The following is a 19,336-nucleotide window of genomic DNA, read 5'->3' on the forward strand; positions in this document are numbered from 1 at the left end:
CTTGTTGAAGGTTGTCTTTAAGATACTAATGCCTTTGCCTAAAATTGGCTATTCTCCTTTCTAAAATAGATAACTGCACTTCAGAACAATGCTTTCATTAACCAGAAGGATTGATTTTGTGTAAAATTGGAATAATAGTTAATTTAAGATAACAATACTTTCCTTTAGGTGGCGTTTATTTCTGTGACTATCTCATATAACGGAATTAATTTTTAAATTCCACTGGAAGGAATTATGGCTAAATTTTAAACTGAAAAAAATCCAGTCGAATCATTAAAAAAATAAAATATTGCAGAATATGTTTTAGGATCTTCACGATGTTATTCTGATTCTTGAACGATTTGATCAAACTTTTGAATGTAGTTGGTTAAAAGTTTAAAAAGTGTGAAAAATAATCTAATTCTGTCAATTAACAATAGAAACTTTTTTTTAAATCAGCTTTCATAAAATGAGTACAAATGAAACGGTAGAATATGGAATACCCAATCGGACTTGAATCAGATTAATTATCAACTTATAGCCGAAGGTCGTGGGTTCGAATCCCGCTCGTGACACCAACTTTTTCATCTCAACCAAGACTTTATATGAAAAGAATAATTAGTTGAAAGAAGTAGTTTTGTCAATTAGATCACTAAACATACTGGATAGTATATAAATAAGAATTTCATACTCCACCAACCTCTTTGGAAGATATTTCGTTTAGTGTAACCTTTTGTGTATATTGAGAGCGATTGCATTTATTAACCTCAATGAGATTATGTGTAAAGTGGGATGGAGCAATATCGAGTACTCTACCACACTACTTGGTAGATATCTCGCTTTGTGCTACCTTTTGGGTATATTACAGTGATTGTATTTATTAAAGTGAATGTAAGGTTTAATAATATTACAACATATCTCCGTATTCAAGAATGTAGTTTGTTAAAAACTTGGCATTTCATATATTAAAAATTAAAGTGGTCGACGAATTTCCTTTTTTTCTGTTGAAACCTGAGAATATTATATATAATTTTAGATGATGATTTTTGTTTCATGATATGACGACATAGTGATTCTTTAAGAAATAATTAATTATATCCGAGCGTTTGTAATCTTAATATAATAAGTAAGTGTGTTTCTTAGTGACCGGTTGTTTAATATTTTGTCTAAGTCGTGAGGAGCTGTCAAGAATGAGGTAGTTTAGAAAAAACCCATTTTCATTTTTTGCCGAAGTTTTGACTTTTATTTGGGTCATCTTCTTGGTCTGAAGATGACCGAATAAAGCTCGAAATAACGACAACATAATGAAAAAGGCGTCCTCACGACTTCAACAAATAATAAGATAAATTAATTTTTAAATAAAGATTTAATAGTAAAATATAATTTAAAAGTTGTTTACATACAAAAGTTGCAAATAAAAGTTGATAAATAATACAAAGATAAATCTAGAGACATTTAAAAACTAGAAGGGGCTTGAATGTACATTTGGACAGGGTGGGTTTTCAATTGGTACGAGTTTCGTTTAAAGACGGATTCCGGGATTACGGCTGCGGACGAAGTTGAGAAGTTCGTCGGAGTCTTCGCAGACGAAGGGCTTCAAGTGGTGACAAGCGACGTCGTGCCACTTCACTCCATCTTGGTAGAAGTTGTTCAAGATGGCCAAGCAAGATTCGTCATTTCCCTAGAAAAAGAACAAGATTAAATATGGCCTTTTGGAATATCAAGGTTGAATATTGAGTTCAGATACCTGAGGTGCTTCTCTGTTGTCCGGCTGGGCCTGTCCGTATCCTCCGGTGTGACTCCAGTCACCGGTGTTCCTCTGGGTCGTAGGGCCGATCTTGGCTCCAGAGCCGGACCAGAACCATCCGTTGACGTTGGCGGGCTGGAGGTCGGGTCTGTCACAACCGTTGAAGTTGCATTTCCTTCCAGATGTCCAGATGTACCTTACGTTTCCTGTAAAAACGGACATGAAGCAAAATCCTCGAGTGTTAACTAATCGAACGTACCTCTGACTATCCTTTGTTTGATGAATTCGTTTTCTTGCGGGGTCTCGAGAGAGACGGCATCCATGCAGTGTCTTCTGCAAATGTTCCTGGCGTCGAGCCAGTCGACTTCCAGACTCCTGGTCGGAGCGTGTTCCCAACTGAAGAAGTACGAATGAGCCACCCCTCTCGCATCTCTGTACGTCGAGTGTCTTACCCCTGAAATAATTATCGATTTAGTTTCTCTGTTATTATTTATGTGTTTCCGTCGAGTGAAAAGACTTACTGTTAGCACAACTTCTCGGGTCTGGAAGAGCCAGTCGCCTCTGCGCCGAAACCATGACGACTCCTAGCACAAGGAGTGCTAACACGCGTAGCATGTTGACTAAAAATGATATGACAAAGTTATGTTTTGATACATAATAATTCTTAACATATCATATAAAAGATTTTCTATCGTATTTATTCTGTTATACACTGTTCATTTTGAGGATATTTATAACAAATTAAAACTGCTACACACTCATTAAATTGTCCAAAACAATGTAAAAATCGGATAAAATATTACTTTGAGTTTCAAGTTTTGTACATTTTTGTTTTGTTCATGTCGGAATCATATTTTAGAACGGCAAGAAAATATTTATTTTTTCGTAAATTTCATATAGCCTCGCTTCAATAAATTTCATAAAATACTAGAAGGTAAAGTTATATACTTTCTGTAATAGAAATAAAGATAGATGGTTAAATATGTATTATAAAATTTACAATAAAAAAAATCAGTTTGTGAGCAACTGAAATAAATAATGCTTAAATTCACTTATAAAAGAAATTGTGTGTACCAAGATTTTGACCAAATTGTCAACATTGACTTGCAGAAAACCTAACGCAAAAGTGGTGCCCAATTATAGTTATTATTATCATTATAACAACTATCAAAAAAGTAATTTTTGTAATGAAAAAGTTTGTTTTTCCAGTTTATTCTTTCAAATATTGTACTTCACTTGTTGACCAGTACAGCTCGTACTTTTGTCGTAACTGTTGGTTTATCGTGAGGTAAGTGTGCCACGGAGGCGGATCCGAGAAGTGGACCACAGACCCTAACCTAGATGCTACAACCTGTTCCGACCATCCCAACCTGACTTTCATTCATAGCCACTTAGGTAATCCTTCGTACAAACAACAACTTCCTCCGGAAATAATTCTAATTTTTTGACAATAATAATATCTGACTATTAACCAAAATATTTGGACAAATTAGTCCTTTAATTAAAGCAAAGAATCAGAACAATAGGTCAGATTAGAGCAATTTTTTATGTTTTTATTAAACATTGATATTTTTTTAAAATACTGTTAGAAGAAATCATAGTAAAATCATAATTTCACACTCCATGAATATTGTTGGGTTTTTCATTTGTATTTATATTTTTATTTGTACAATACTTCCTGGGGAATTGTGTGTGTGGTGGTTAGTGACCGTTAATCGATAATTATTCAGAAATCGTGAGATGCGGTCTGGTGTGATGTAGGTTTCAGAAAATCATTTTCTTTATCGTACCAACGTTTCGATCTTTAATGAGATCATCTTCAGGGCTTCTGGGCAGAGTGCCCTCTCAACACGACATGCAGGAATGGCACAATTACACAGAAGACAAACACTTTGAGCCCTGAAGGTGATCTCAATAAAGATCGAAACGTTGGTACGATAAAGAAAATGTTTTTCTGAAACCTACATCACACCAGACCATATCTCACGATTTCTGAATAATTATTGTTTTTAGTCTTTACGTTAGAATGTGTTGGGTTCATCAGGAGTCAGACATACTTGAATACTGTTCTGACCTGAAATCATCCAACTAACAAAATTCTCAAGATAGTGACAAACAACAGTTTTAAAGTTATTAGGTAGATGAAATTGATAATATGTTGCTTGCTACCTCAATTTTCCATTCTCTGTAGTTTCATAGTTCAAGATTTTTTACACGTTTCCACCCTTCCACTTTGTAAAGTGGTGTAATTGTCGTAATTGGCCGAAAGTGAAACACTCAATAAAGTTCACAAGTTATCCAGTGTAGTTATTTTACAAATAGTTCGTAATCTTCTGGAAATCGCACAGGCTTTTGAAAGGTCACGCCGAAAAGAAAGTTTATTATTTTTTTAATTCTAATTTTTTGAGAGTAATGACAGATTATTCTTGGACACCTCTCACGCTATGCCTTAGCAAAAAAACCCTCAAATTTTAATCTGGAGCGAGTTTCTCGAACTAATCCGTGTTTTTAAAGACACGACGTTTCAAATCGATCCGTGTTAAGTGTAATTTTGGAGAAACTTAATGACTCAAAGAGAGAACTTTTTAAATATTTAGCGGGCATCGGGTATAAGCAATATATCCGGGGAAAGACAAACCTCTCTTAGGTTTAATTTTACATTTATAAAATTCTAAACAAAGTATCCCAGCCTAAAAAGATCCTTCGGCTTTGGATTTCCTTTCCGGCCCTTAAATCGCCGGCTCATCTACCTCGATCCTTAATCGGTTTAAAATTGGCGAGAACACGGCCGTTCTTTAATTCATGTACCACTGGATTTAGAAAAGAATTAAACTGACATAGAAACCCGAATCGGATACCGCTAAGAGTCAATAACCCAATGACGTCAGCGGATAGCCAGATAAAAAAAGTCCCACTGGAGAAATTTCAATCATCCCGAACCCATCAAACTCGAAGAAAAACATTTCTTTACCAATAGTTTATTTCAATTGTATATTTTTTTAAAATACCAAAATGGTCAAGTCGACCTATCAAACTAAACAAAATTTAGTGAAACTAAATCAAACTAAAAATCCTAAATTTTCAACAATTGATAAATTCTCCTAAGCTTAGATTTTACTACTAATTACTAATTTTTCAAATTGATATAAACACGAATGTGAAGTATCAGTGTAAAATCAGGAAAATATCGAAGCAAATATGAAATAAATAAATGTTAACAAAGTGATATTTTTCATTTATTTTTTTAAGGCAAAATTCTCTTAAAATTGAACAAAATTTCTTTCACGTACACATTGATGAAAGTTTGATGTTTTGATTATGTTGAAGTGTTGTCTAGTGTTTTGCTAAGATAATGAAAATGTTTTGATTTATCGTTAGTTTCTTGTGTCAAACCAATTAGACCTAGAAATTTATTATATATTCATACATACAAATAACTGTTGTGAAAATTCATAAGAAAACGTGGCTAAATATAATCGAGTACAAATTATCCACGTCAATCAATGGAAAATAAGAGTCTTGTTAAAATTACGAAACAAGGTGTCGCAAAAAAAATGTTATTGCTATTTACGTAAATAATTTCTTTACGGTCACCCACATTAAATATGAGGAAATTAAGTTGCCATAAACCGGAAATAACGTAAATAATTGATGACCGGTTGGTTACTTCTAGGAGAGTTATAAAAGCTTTGATTACTAAGATTTTTCCTTTGAGTGATAATAACAGCCTTCTTCCTTTAACAACTATGTAACGTCCTTGTATGTGGTGATTTAACATCGTAATTGTTAATCACGGATGATCCCTTTATTTTTAATTTATTGAACGTTACAACTACCTATTATTTGTTAGTAACAAGTAATAGTGAACAAGAGTGAAAGAAATCTTAGTGAGGAAGTTACCTATTGGTATTCCAAATTAGGTACATTGCATCACATTTCACTATCACCATCTTCTCTAGATAGGTCATCCTGGGCCATTGCCTCAGCAAAGGGTTTGAAGGGAAGAGCTGTCGGATGAGGGGGTTAATATTGACTGGGACTGATTTGCGGTATTTACGTTATCTTGGTAGGATAGTGACACGTACCCAGTTTATTCGATACGCAGAAGGGAGAATTTAGGAATTGTCTAATGATTTTGGGTTGGGATGTTAGAACGCTTTTTAGAACCCCAAATTTCCAGTTTTAGAGCACTACTGTAAATTAGTCGTCAGGTATCTGATCTTTTGTCAAGAAGTCTTGAAAAGGTATTGTAACGTCTCATCAGTTCTAGTCTTTCAAGTCTCGCATGTGGTCTCCAGGTCAATCGATTGTCGAGGTACACTCCCAGGTTTGCGGTAGGAAGTAGGATGTTATTGAAGTAGATGGGAAGGCAAGTTCGTCGATGGAGTGAAAATAATATTTATTGATTTATTGGTGTTTAGTTTAATTCCCTTAACTTTGCATCAGTGTTCTATTAAATGAAGATGTTGTTGCAGATTAAGGGAAGGAATTACAAGGTAGGTGTGAGAGAAATGCTCTGTCATCTGCCAAGGTAAGGGAAGTGTCAGGATCAGCTGTGTATATTTGGTAAAGAACAGGAGCTAGGACATTGCATTGTTATATACCGGTTTCGCCAGGATGGTATTGAGTTCCTTCGCTAACACATAAATACTCATCAAGGTAACTACGTACGATCAATAAATTGATGGGAGGATGCCGTTGAGCAGCGATAGCACGACCGGATGGCACACCCGATCAAAGGCCTGAGTCACATCGAAGAATGCCCCAGGGAGGAAGAAATGACGTCTACAATCGGCTGCAGAATCATAAATGTCCTACTGACTTTGGGCACGCATTAATCCAGTGAAAGCCCGCGAATTTCACACACATTGGTGCATGGTAACAATATGTCTTGGTGTGACCATACTCCATTTTTTGGGTTTTTTCCAGCTCATACATCGTAAAAATGTCTTTTTTGTTAGGACCTGACTATATCTAAATAAAGCAGAGTAAGTTTTTTTTCAAGTAGCAGACTGTATAGGTTAGTCACATTTCACACTTGGAATCCAAGATCCTCAAATTCTTTAGGCGGAATTCTGGGATTGAGATTTCTAAGTACTACTCAGTATGTATGCTCCCCTTTTAATTGGTATGAGTTTTATTATAATTTTCAATTATTTTTACTTTCACGACTGTTGTGTTAGACCTGGTTTGACAGTGAAATTCAGTTTTTCCTAGTAGTTGAATGACGCCTTAGTAGAATGTGCACTAGTCAATAATGTTCTAAATGAATACTGGAGGAGGTCTTGTGTTTGACAGCCATCTTGAGTGGTGGGTTGGTTTTCTTCTGAGGATGATACTATTGCGAGAGTGTAAGAGAGTGACAATGAGTTGTTTGTTAAGCAACGAATTAATCGCAGGGGCTACTGTTGTTGTGGCTGAAATTCCAAAATTTATAGTATGCTCCAAAAACGATAATGAAGAATGTGTGCTCAAAATAGGCTATTTCGAAGAAATGAACTAATTATAATGTATGATATATTTCAGACGTGGTGATCTACCAGCTGTGAATTTGATGTTTTGGGATCATGGATGTGACTTGATCTCACATTGTATTCTAAAAAACTTAGCTGTATATGTATATGTACAGTATTTATTTATAGACGTTACCTAATAAGAAGAGACCTGTAAAAAAAAAAAGGTTTTACTTGCACCAATATGTGTAAATTTAACATCGACCTAGAGGTCGTCGGTGGTCGTTCGGTTTAGGCGTTGACACGGCGCTCATCAAGGTAAAGGTCCAGGGTTCGAATCCAGCGGCCATTCATTCAAACCCGACATACTTATAAATGGACTTTTTTTCAAAAAACGCCGGCACCCTGAGTGTTGATATAACCTATGCTGTTGCGAACCCTCGTTAAAAAAATGTACTTAGCGAGATACGGATAAAATTCATGACGGTTACCAAATAGAAACTTCTATCATTTTAATTGTAATGCTAATATCTATATATGTAATATACAAAACGACCTAGCACCTACAGCCCTGAGGAAGGCATAATAAATACCGAAAACTTGATTGTAGTGCAGTAATTTTCATCCTTGAACCATATCGCCGATCCCATTTAATTAATTAATAACTTTTTTGTTGTTAAGTACAATTTATTAATAAAAAAATTCTTTTTTATAATTGGCTTCGTACTGACAAATCAAATTGTTAAGAAATATCAGCAGTGGCTAAATTTGTATTCACTGGAGAAGATATATATGAAAACAAAATGGATACAATCTTTGCATTTTATTTATTATTCTTCTGAGCATGTTTTCCCATGGACCTGATTAGAATATCAAATCATTCCTTAAACACCGGTTGATACGTTATCATCTAAAATATATGCCTGGGAAAAATCGAATAAAGATAGAGGTCGTTTTTTAAAGTTATTCAGCACGATTAATACACAAAGAATGCGGACTTACAAATCGAAAGAGAAAGTAAGACTTGTATGCTGCCCTGAATGCTTATTATATTTGTTCTATATCATAGATTGCTAATATGATCATTGCTATGTTATTATTATTATTATTATTATTTATTTTAATTAATTATACTTTTTATCTATGGTCTTTGTTGGGATGAAAAGTAACACAAGCGAGACACTAGCTTTTTCATCTCAACCACCACCTTAGATGAAAAAGTATAATTAATTAAAATAATTATTAGGTCAATTATGACTACTAAACATACATGGATTATTATAATTATTATTATTTATTAGGTAGAATTGTCTAATGTTTCCAAGGATGGGCCGGTTTGTGAATAGGCTAAACCATCATAACGTGAAGGCGTTGCGTTAATGAAGGAGTTGAGTTAAATGAAGGCGCTGATCTGATTTAGCTTTTATCATGTTTTTTCATTGTTCTCAAGGCTTTTAAAAGTCGGAATAATTAATATTCTGGATAAATCGTGCTTTCTTTTCGTGTTGGAGGAAAAAAAAATTAAGCCCAAAACGAAGAGAAAAGAAAAGAGTTTTGTATTTAAGGCACGCAGAGCGGTGTAGTGAGGTTTCTACCGCAGGATGATCCTCGCATTCAAAGGGCAGAAACGTGAAAACAATGCAGGAAACGTCGATAGCTTCTCACGGCTAGGCATAACACTTAATTGCCGGTTACATTGTAAAAGGGAAATAAAACGAGAGCCGACATAGACAGGCACGTGAAAAGCGACCCCCAAGGATTTTGTGAAAGTTTCAGCTTTCAAACAAAAGAAGAGAAATATGAAGGAATCGATCTTTCAGCCGGGGGAGCTACCAATCAAAAAATATTAGAAAGTGTCCAATATGCCCAGGTGATTAGCCGTGTGTCATTGCAAGAGGGAAAGCACTATTGTGTTTTTTTTATTCAGAGGCGTTACTCAAGGAGGGCGTGCTTCGTGACTCACCTTTCTCTTTTCACCCGACTCCGAATCGGCCCTTTAGCCATAACTATTATTCATTGAGAGGCAAACAAAGTGGCCATCATCGTTTTTTAGTAAAAACTTGCAATCGTTAATAATTTTTACTTTTGGTTGTTTATTAGAAATTGTTAAAGAAAAATATAAGATACAATATAAATAAAAAAAAACTAAACTGAGTAAAACAATTTTAACAAAAATGTTGCTATGAAAACAATGAAGAAATATTCAATACAGCACAGTATTTATTGCTTTTGCGTTGATCACAGCTTGCATTCGACGTGGTATCGATTTTGTAAGGTTTTGAATGCAGTATAGAATATTTTCATACCCCTCGAACAGCGCCATTCTTAATTCCTGTAAATTCTTTGGCATCACTGGGCGACATTTACCCTCTTTGACAATTTGTCCTAAAGGTGTTTGGTATGGTGGAAGTCGAGACCATATGCTAGTCACTTCAAACATTGAATGAAGCCCTTTCCAAGTAGTCACTAATGATCCTAGCTGTGTGGGGCCATGCATAGAATTAAAACGGATGCCAATTGTGGAAAATAAGAAAAAACCTCTGATAATCCATCTTCAATGTATCGCGCAGCTATTAGGCAACCCTCGATGGAGATCAAGTTTGTGAGACGTTTCATAGAAATGTCTGCCCAAACCATGAGGCCACCACCTCCGTAGCTTCTCTGGAATGAAATATTGCGGATATATATCGCTCTCCAAACCCTATCTCGGCTCTCTGAAGACCTCAAACAAAACCTTAACTCATCCGAAAACAACAATTTAGTTCAATCTTGTTCAGACCAATTCTTGTAATTTCTTGCGAAATTTGACTAAACTGTTCTGTGCTTTGTCAGAAGTTGTGACCCAGTGGCAGGCCTTCTCGCACGTAATCCAACTTCTGAAAGTCTTCGGCTTATAATGCATAGACTGACATCAACATTTCTAACTTGCTGAAGTCGTTACTTGATCTCACCAGCTGTAGAATGTCGATTACGGAGTTCATTCGAAACGATAAAACGTTTATCTTTCTGAGACGTAACAAGATCCTGATCCATGCCTTATTTAGTAACCTGTTGTATGTAGCGACCCTTCGGACACCTACCAATTCTGGTCGAACCCGTATCACTTAAAACCAACACTCAAACAACTTTGAAAATTTAAAAATGGTGCAACTTAAAAAAATCAAACCACCGGAACATTAGAAAGAATTAATTAAACTTTTTATGTCAGGTTTTGGTTGAAATAAAAAAGCTATCGTCATGAGCGGAAGAATCCACGGCTGAAGACGTTTAATTAATTAAAATATTAATTAATTGAAAGAAGTAATTTGGTCAATCACACCACTAAATATAAAGGATTAGAACGAATCTTTACAGAAAAACAAACAAAGAAGAGATTGACTATTCAAAGATGGATTTACAAAATCCATTGTGAACATAAATGAAAACTAATCCAAACCGATTACACGACATTTGAAAAATGGCAAAAAGGAGGGAAAACTCAAAACATGGGGATGAGATAGGAAGTTGATGTCCGAGTGGATCGAGGTCGCGATAGCTCAAGTGGTAGAGCAGCGGCGTATCTAGCCGAAGATCGTGGGTTCGAATCCCGCTCGTGCCATTGACTTTTTTATCTCAACTAAAAACTTTAATTAATTCTAATAAATGAAAAATTTGATCTGTGATTTATTTACCTATAATCATTTAAAACAGGCCAAATATTGTTGTAAGATAATCAATGTTTAAGAGATAATTAAAAATATTATGGTGGTCACTTTATTGCCTCTCAGTGCAGTTTTAAATTTCCTGGTGTTTCTTGGAGAAGCGAAGCTACCAACGAGTTGAAATGTTTGACTTATACAACTGAAACATAATCGGTCAAATAGTGAAAAAAGAAAACTTTGGATATGTGTCAGTGTTGATTTGTAAAATCTCCTTTTCTTAGAAATAAGTAAAAATTTAATGAACTAATTATAAGACGAGTTTAGCACTTTATGACTGACACTTGAGCAACGATAGTTTCTTCTTTTAGTGCCTTTTCTTTTATTTTGTGAAATAGCAAGTTGTAATTTTTATAAAGGCCTGGATATCCGTGAAAGTAATACAAACAAGAGAAAAGCCTGGGTGCAGTGCCAAATCCGGTTTGTACGGAATTTAATATTTTATGTATATTTTCAAGTGGGAAATGTCACTTCTGTTGATCAACTTAAAAAAAAAAAAAAAAAAAAAAAAAAACTATAAGAGAATGCATGCTATTTGTGCTTTCCCTCCTGTAAATAAAAATGAGCGGGTATTTTTAGTAATTTTTGAAAGGTGGTACACATTTCACGTAAGCCCGCATTTTTTCCTTATCAGCAGCGATTGTGTACAGGTTCGTACAATACGGGCATGATCGATCCCGGTGAAAGCCATTCATTAAGTTCTCGCTGTCACGACGATTTTGACGAAAAAGTGCGGTTCACATGAAATACCCCCGGGGTACTTTACGTTCTCTTTTCTCTCCAAATATAGAGTTAAGCGCATGAACCCTTTTTCGTCTCTGTTCAATATAGGATTAATGTTTAAAGCTAACAACTATACTTCGAACGGAATAAAACGCCAATTTTCTTTTTTATTTTCCCACTACAATCAGAATTTAAGGTTTGGCACGGTCACTCTATAGTTTCTTGAAAATTAATCTGAAAATTTGTTTGGGACTGTTAGGGATTAAAATATTAACGAGTTAGTTTTTAAGTTATATAATTGAAAAATGTTAAACTTCATTGGAGCGTCAACGGTTAGCGACTCCAGGGTAAAGTTCCCAGGTTCGAATCTCACCGGCCCTGAATTCGCAAATAGACTTTTTTTTCAAAAACGCTGGAAACCCGATGATTGCTATGATCACTGCTTTTGCAAACCCCCTTATTAATCTCTATTTTAAATTCTACTATTAGGTCTATTGTTTGGTCGATTAGGACAAATTTCATCAGCCTTTCTTCACGGATCTGTAAACAGTATTTCGGCTTTTCGCCATTTTGAGTGGTTGATTTGTAATAACAAGAAACGAAGGTAGATACAAAACCCGCAGACCAACAGTGATGATGGCAAAAAACCTCTGGTTAACAAACAAAACAACAAGGTTAGAAATAATAAAAAGATCGTTGACGGCGAATTCACTAGTTTTCGTGGTCCACATGACCAATTAATATCTTTCAATTAATTAAGGTTTTTAGTTGAGATAAAAAAGTCAGTGTCACGAGCGGGATTCGAACCCACGACCTTCCGCTAGATGCGCCGCTGTTGTACCACTTGAGCTATCGTGACTTCCATCAACTAACTCCCACCTTTTGAATTTTCCCTCCTTTTTGCCATTTTTCAAATATCAAAAGCGGACCACGAAAACTAGTGAATTTAATAAGTTAAAATGAAGTATACCTTCACTAAAGCTCTCCGTGGCCATTTCATTTGTCGCCGAGAATCAAATAGATTACACATTTGAAAAATGGCAAAAAGGAGGGAAAATTCAAAAGGTGGGGCTGAGATGGGAAGGTAGTGTCCGAGCGGATTGAAGCCATGATAGCTCAAGTGATAGAGCAGCGGTTTATCTAGACGAAAATCGTGGGTTCGCATTCCGCTCTTGACACTGACTTTTTTATTTCAACTAAAACCTTAGTTAACGACTAAGTTCATTATAAATCATATATTATGAAATTGTAAAACCTTAGCGTATAATTATTATTGAATTCAATGTACTTCAAATCAGCTCGGTTGAGTCATATGACACAAAATTTGAACACAGAATACATACAAATGGGCTTTCTTTTCAAAAACACCGGAAGCCTGGGATATGACATCTACTGTCGCGAAAAACAAAGCAAAAAGTTTTTATCGAGTACCCTGAAAAACCATTTATCATAGATCATAAAATACTCAACGTTCTTCCGATAAGTTCAATTAATGTGTAATTCATCCTGTTATCTTAAGAAACGTTTGGACGAGACATCTTCAGAGACCAATGGTCTGTTCATGGTGGTCGTATTTTGTACATATAGTAGTTGTACTTTGATACTTTACTTGATAATTTGCAAAACGTTGACCTGTGAATTACTTGCAAAATCTCTCATAAATATTGTTTATTGCCAGACCAGTCGAGTGAGCATAGTTCAAACTGTTACTAAGGTTTTTTTTAATAGCTGGATTCAATTGATGTTTGCCAAGCGTTTGCGGAACCTCAGTCGTATATTTACTTTCTTGCTATTTATTGCTAATTCTCGTTAGCAGAAATTAGTCATGGCGAAAGAATCTTTATTGCCGGTGGCGTTTACTTTTTGATGTCACAGGTTCTAATTATTTTTACACAGATACGTGTGTCCTGATGACACGTGAGCTGCAGGACAAGATCATTTGAAATTATTCTGAATAAACAACGCTTGAGTAGGTGCTATTTTCATTTTCTTTGGTTTTTGATTTAAATGATCATAATTGGCCATTGAATGGACTGGAGAAAACTAACTAAGGCTGAGTGAAATAATAAAACAGTGCATCGCGAAACACCAAATAAACTTTGGTTTTAAAACCTGGAAACCGAAGAAGCTGGCTAATTTTCAAAAATCCGAATTCTTGCCAGGCCTTATTAAAAATAGACAACACGATAGATTTTGTTTTTTATCTTTCCACTTCCGATTAATTGTTAAAATGACAATAATTTTTTTAGCATATATAATGCAGGTAGAGATACATTAAAAAAATAAAAATGTAGAACACCACGCAAAAAAACGTGTTATTACATTATTAGTTTAATAAATTTAAACTTTGTTTTGAACATTTTTTTTTAAATGTGTTGGTATTTAGGTTTACATTCCTTGAGCTTAGACTTTTTCCATTTTTTTAAGGTAATAATTGTACCGTCCTTCCAAATGTGGGAAAAGTTTGGGACGAAGAACATTTTACTGACGTGCTGAACTCAATGTTTTTAGCCATTTTGTAGAAAAGTATATCACTTAAAGGGTTATATTTTGTAGCTTGATATTGAACTGTTTTCTACTCTAGGCCATGAAAGGCGAATTTCAAAGGATATTTTACCAACACTTCCAACCAGTTTGTGTTTATCTCTTGAGGATTCGAGCTCACGGACCCGGGTCAATAAAACGGCGAGTCGTAGGTCTCAATGAACTTTGGTTGACAAAGAAACGGCCACGGCTGGAGGGGCGGGCGCGGGCACATTCTTCGAAGGGAACGGTACGGCGACCCACTGATCTCCGGGGACATCGACCCTCGGCGTCGGCGGCCCGACTCCCGGGGAAAGTGAGCTTGAAAGTATTCTCACCCCTGAACCCGAGAAAGTTACAGGTGCCGGGTCGCTGATGGGAACAGATTCGTTCATCCGCCCGGAGCGGATCAGGAAGTCCCCCCGAGAAGGGCTCAAAAGTCTCGAAGGGACTCTGAGGTCGTGACTCTTCGGAGAGAAAGTTCCACGGTGATTCGTCTTCAATCCAAATTATAAAGAACAAACAGAAAGTACCAGAAAAACGGGGCTTTAATCAAGTAAACAAAGCCTATTCCATGAAAAAATCAAAACTTTCAGAGTTAAACTATTTGTAGATATTTTTTATTTGTTAACTACTTTTTTTCAATATAAAACCATCCTTAAAACGAAAAATGGCCTTTGTGAACCGTCCAACGGTTCCATTGATGTAGCGTTATTTCAGTACTGCAGCCTTTTTGACCTCGGTGCACTGATGACTCTGTCTAAGTGGTAAACGTACAATTAAACTGTACAAGTTTTCATCAAAAACTCATTTATAAGAAAATAATAATAAATGCCCATAAACATGCCGCAACTCAGCTATCGTCTCCTGTTGTGAAAGAAAAATGAAAAATGCACCGTAACGCCATAGCTGTTTACCGATAAAAAATAAAATAAATAATTCTCTCTTCGGCTTTCTAAGTTCTAACACCATTACATTATAAATGTAACTTAGTATAATATGTTGGTATGCGAGAGCCGACTCATAAATTCCGAACTCTTCTTTTTCTCCAACACTTATACTCAGACAAACAGATCACGATTCTTTTCAATTACCACTATTGATTATCATAATTTGTTTTGTCATTGTAATTTTCCCACTACCGAAGCTTCAACGGATAAAACATCTAGAAGAATTTTTTTCTTAAAATAATCGCAGGTGTTTTGAAAGAAAAAGAAACACAGTGCCTTTTTAATAGGTCATTTTCAAAGTTTTCATTGATCGGCAGATAAAGAAGGACAAAAGCGGCTCCTTATGCGATGAAAAAGCGCAGCCCGAGGGGAACAACGGTTTCCTTTTGGGTGGGGTTCTTCTGGCAGATATAAATTTCGAAAAAATCAAACGTTCACCCCTGAAATGAACTCATTTACCTCTATCATGTATTTCACATGAGAATAATGCGCGTTATTATATTTTATTTACAAAATTCTGAAACCTGAATTGTATGGACCGTGGGGCCAAGTTGTGTATCGGCCCATAGAAGGAGATGGACTCATGAACTGTGGCCGGTTTTGGTCGTCATGCAGTCTGCGGTTGTTACAGGTCACTGGGATGACGCGTCAGCCACATATTCTCTCATTTCCTGTGATCAGATTTTTTTATAGTTCAGCTGATCCGTTTTCATTGTAAGCTCTTCCTGGCACGAAAGAACTATGGAAATGGAGTAAGGAGAAGCAAAAATCGGAAATCTTAAAATTGCCCAGAATTAATCTGTAGTTAAAAGTTCTTAACTCTTTAATAATTCTTTTCTGATCAGATAATTCTTGGTTTCTTCTTCGAATTCCTTTGGTGTTGATAAAAAAAAGTTCATTTTAGCTTTGCATGCTTTCGTGATTCCCAGTCTCCTTAAACCGGCAAAGGAAGAAAAAAAGAAATAAAGGTTTTCGCAGGATGATTTCATAACTTTGTTGCAAAACCGTGGGACTTTTTCTCACATTAAACGTCGGGGCATTTGATGAGACAACTCTTTTGTTTGTATTGCACCGGAGAATTTCTTTTAGGAAACAATCGACTTTCTTTGGAGCCCGTCTGAGTTAAAACGGTGTCTTCTCGGGATTAAGAAATACAGCGCGGTTCCGTTTGAACAACCTGTTAACATTGTATCGAGGGGTGTTTCTCCACAGTTACGAGGTACTGGAACGTTGTTGACCTCTTTCAGGAGTTCAAGGGCATTTTCTACCAGTTTTGATGTTGTAAGGGGATGTTACAACATTGCAAGGGTCAGGACCTGCAGCGGAGCTTATCCATAAAAGACAAATACGCCTTTCCCTTCAAAAAGGGACAAATTGCTCAAAGAATCCTCGTAATCGACAAATGGGCTTGTTTTGGTCGTGACTTAGCCAGGACTTCTGAGCCGTCCGGGGTCAACGTTTCGGAACGAAGAAACAAATAGGAACTTGCATAATTAAACTATTTTTTTCTGTACTTTGTTGTTGACTCGTCTCAAAAAATTTCAACTGCTCAAAAATGCTTGTTGGCTATCAACATTCAGCAGGCATCAAAGATGATACAAGTATAGAAATGGAACTAGTATGCGAAGAAGACGTCGAACTAACGCAAGAAGTGTTCAAAGTCCTAAAAACATGCTTCACCAATTCGGCAGTATCACCATTAAAAAATGTATACTGTGAAGAAACAAAATTACTATTTTATATGTGAAGTTTCGATGCCCATTGATCAACTTCTTTTAAAAGTTGATTTAAGGATCAGAGTTGTGGTCTATTTTATTATTTATTATTGAAATTAGCCAAACTTTCGATCAACTATTGAATCTTCTTTAGGTCTTTCCAACATTATTATTTACAAATATCATTAAATTTACAACACATATCCATATACATTTTTTTTGAAAATCCTTTATCCAGCTGGTTATAAACTATAATAGTTTGATAGAGGCACACATAAACAAAAAATGATAAAAAAGGAGATCACGTCAGCGAGTAAATTATTTCCTCGTCTTCACGCATTCAAGACTGCATTCGCTCCGGTGAGCGGAAGCAAGACAAAAAACAAATTCTTATTGAACCGGATCTGGAACGATGGAGGTTCCTGGAGTCAACACTCTTTGAAATTATTAACTATGATTTAATAATTAAAATAGTTCAGGAACATTTTATCTTATTTTTTTTCAAAAATAAATTAATTAATGAAGAATCTTAAAAAAATCAAATTCCACAATTTCTGAGCTGTTGTTATTGGAGGATAATAGTCTATGATTCAAGATTACAAACTAAATTTTATCTATGGACCATTAAAAAGGCATATTACTTTATGGATTAACCAAGTTCTTTTTTATAAGTGGTGAAGTCTGTATATGTGTTAAGTAAATAATTTGGTCAAGTATTTATCATTTTTAAGTCTCATCTGTTTAATTTAAAAAAGTCCGATTTTTCTTGCTAGAGCTTACTTTAAAACTTAAACCAAAAAATAAATAACACCAAGGTTTAGCAGTTTCCTCTAATATTTTTTCAATTACATAAATCTGGATAAATTAGTCCAATTAAGATATGTGCATTTATCCTCTCAGTCAAGCCGACAGTAGTCGATTGTTCTGTAGCTGTTTTTTTAAAAAATTTTAATGATTTTTTTTTATAAATCTAGGCTTACCTTATATTGTTTTGGACGTAAAACACAAGTAAGTAAGAGACTTGGGACTGAGGGTTCTGACTGCTAAGCCCGCTGTATATACCTGTCCTAGTTCCCCCCATATAACCTAGATACCCCCACTCGAAGTGCTGAGGACTCTCCCCTTTCATTTTCACCCGCCTTTCCTCCGGAGGATGGTCCGGGATGTACCGCATAGTTCCGACCTGGCATCCTCAACCTGGCTAAAACTTGTCGCAATTCGGCGTACGCCCGGTCAATCGGTTTGAACTTATGTGACGTGTGCTGTTTGATGTGGTTGAGACAAATTTTGTCTATTTCAGTGAATGTGCATGATATTGCATATTAACAAATAAGAATTGCCTAATTGTTAATAACATATTTAAGTTATAAAGTTATATCGAGCTGACAATCTGTCTTAACTTTTCTAAGACCATGTGGTGCTGTTTTTTTCTGATGTACTGTATCTCATGATCATCATGAGGCTATGCATTTATCATGACTATTAGCTTATTGGTTCGTTGCATAGATCAAAGAATCCCTCAGAGACGAGATGTTGGATTAAACATACCGACATGCCATACTGATTTCGAACGAGATGAAACTAGACGTTAAAGAAATTGCTTATGATGCGTAACATTTTCACCCAAATACAAATGATACAGAATGAAACTCATATAATACACGAGGATAAGAAACCTCGAACCTGGGTTAATTGAGATGGATAATAAGTAGCCGTTTTTCTCGGCAAGTCCACGTACCGACATGAAAAGGGTTATGAAAGTCTGGTAAGAGCCATCGTACATATTGGTTTTAGTGAAAGTGAAATAAAAATATATATTTACAATGAGTCAAAACACATCAGATATCCCACTGAGCCGAATATCACACTTGACATTTGAATTTTTAATATTGCTTTCCAATTTCGATGAATAACATTACTCACAAATCTAGTCGCGTATTATCTTTCATCGTTAGCCTGTTTTTTATTTCAGACAGCTAACAAATAAACTGCTGAAATGTTCAGAGAATTACAATCCAATAATACTAAAATATTTACTTACAAGCAGAAAGTTTAGTTCGGTACAGTTAAACGTGCAATACTGGTGTAATTTTTGGTTCGCATTCGCCCCGGATGTCGTAAACAATTGGCCCGACCAATTTTCAATGACAATGTAATAAATTCAAGTTGTGGTGGAAGATTGAGTCACAAGTAACGATAGGTTGGATGGGACATGATTTCATTCATCCACCACCACGAACCATAATTTTCATTATGAAATATTTATCTGTCCAGAAGCTGATTATTGTCATATGCTAAGGAGATTAGACGGTTTAGACCATAAAATATAGTTCGTCTTGTACGTTTAAATTTTCAAGGGACGTTTAAAGGGTTCTAAATAATTACGAGACGGAAAAGACAGTTTGTTTACTATTTCTCTAAGCTAATTATTCTAGTTGAAAAGGAAATATTTTCTAATTAGTTTCTTAATGTTTTCCTAGACTGTTTCCGTTCAAAGAAATTGATTAATTATGAAAAACCAGTGGACCTAACAAGTTATGCAACAAAA

At 35.5% G+C, this 19,336-nt stretch overlaps 1 protein-coding gene across 1 annotated transcript; it reads right to left on the reverse strand.

Moving 5' to 3' along the window:
* Positions 1-1,344: 1,344 nt before the first annotated feature.
* Positions 1,345-17,875, reverse strand: LOC106672612. The gene is made up of 5 exons (XM_014404164.2): positions 17,769-17,875; positions 2,248-2,346; positions 1,986-2,180; positions 1,727-1,932; positions 1,345-1,660 (listed from the first exon to the last, which is right to left on the reverse strand). Exons 2-5 carry the CDS (start codon positions 2,339-2,341, stop codon positions 1,502-1,504), a joined length of 654 nt encoding a protein of 217 aa, XP_014259650.1. The 5' UTR covers positions 2,342-2,346; positions 17,769-17,875; the 3' UTR covers positions 1,345-1,501.
* Between the last annotated feature and the right edge of the window lie 1,461 nt (positions 17,876-19,336).

This window comes from Cimex lectularius, unplaced genomic scaffold (genome assembly GCF_000648675.2).
Source record: "Cimex lectularius strain Harlan isolate CLEC.00 unplaced genomic scaffold, Clec_2.1 scaffold139, whole genome shotgun sequence".
In the NCBI taxonomy this organism is placed as follows: Eukaryota; Metazoa; Arthropoda; class Insecta; order Hemiptera; family Cimicidae; genus Cimex; species Cimex lectularius.

Excerpts from the sequence above, each read along its gene's own strand:
- LOC106672612 (XM_014404164.2), bottom strand. The coding sequence starts at position 2,341 with ATGCTACGCGTGTTAGCACTCCTTGTGCTAGGAGTCGTCATGGTTTCG. Across the intron at positions 2,181-2,247 it reads CCCGAGAAGTTGTGCTAACA|GGGTAAGACACTCGACGTAC; the intron begins GTAAGTCTTTTC and ends TAATTATTTCAG. Across the intron at positions 1,933-1,985 it reads CAAACAAAGGATAGTCAGAG|GAAACGTAAGGTACATCTGG; the intron begins GTACGTTCGATT and ends CCGTTTTTACAG.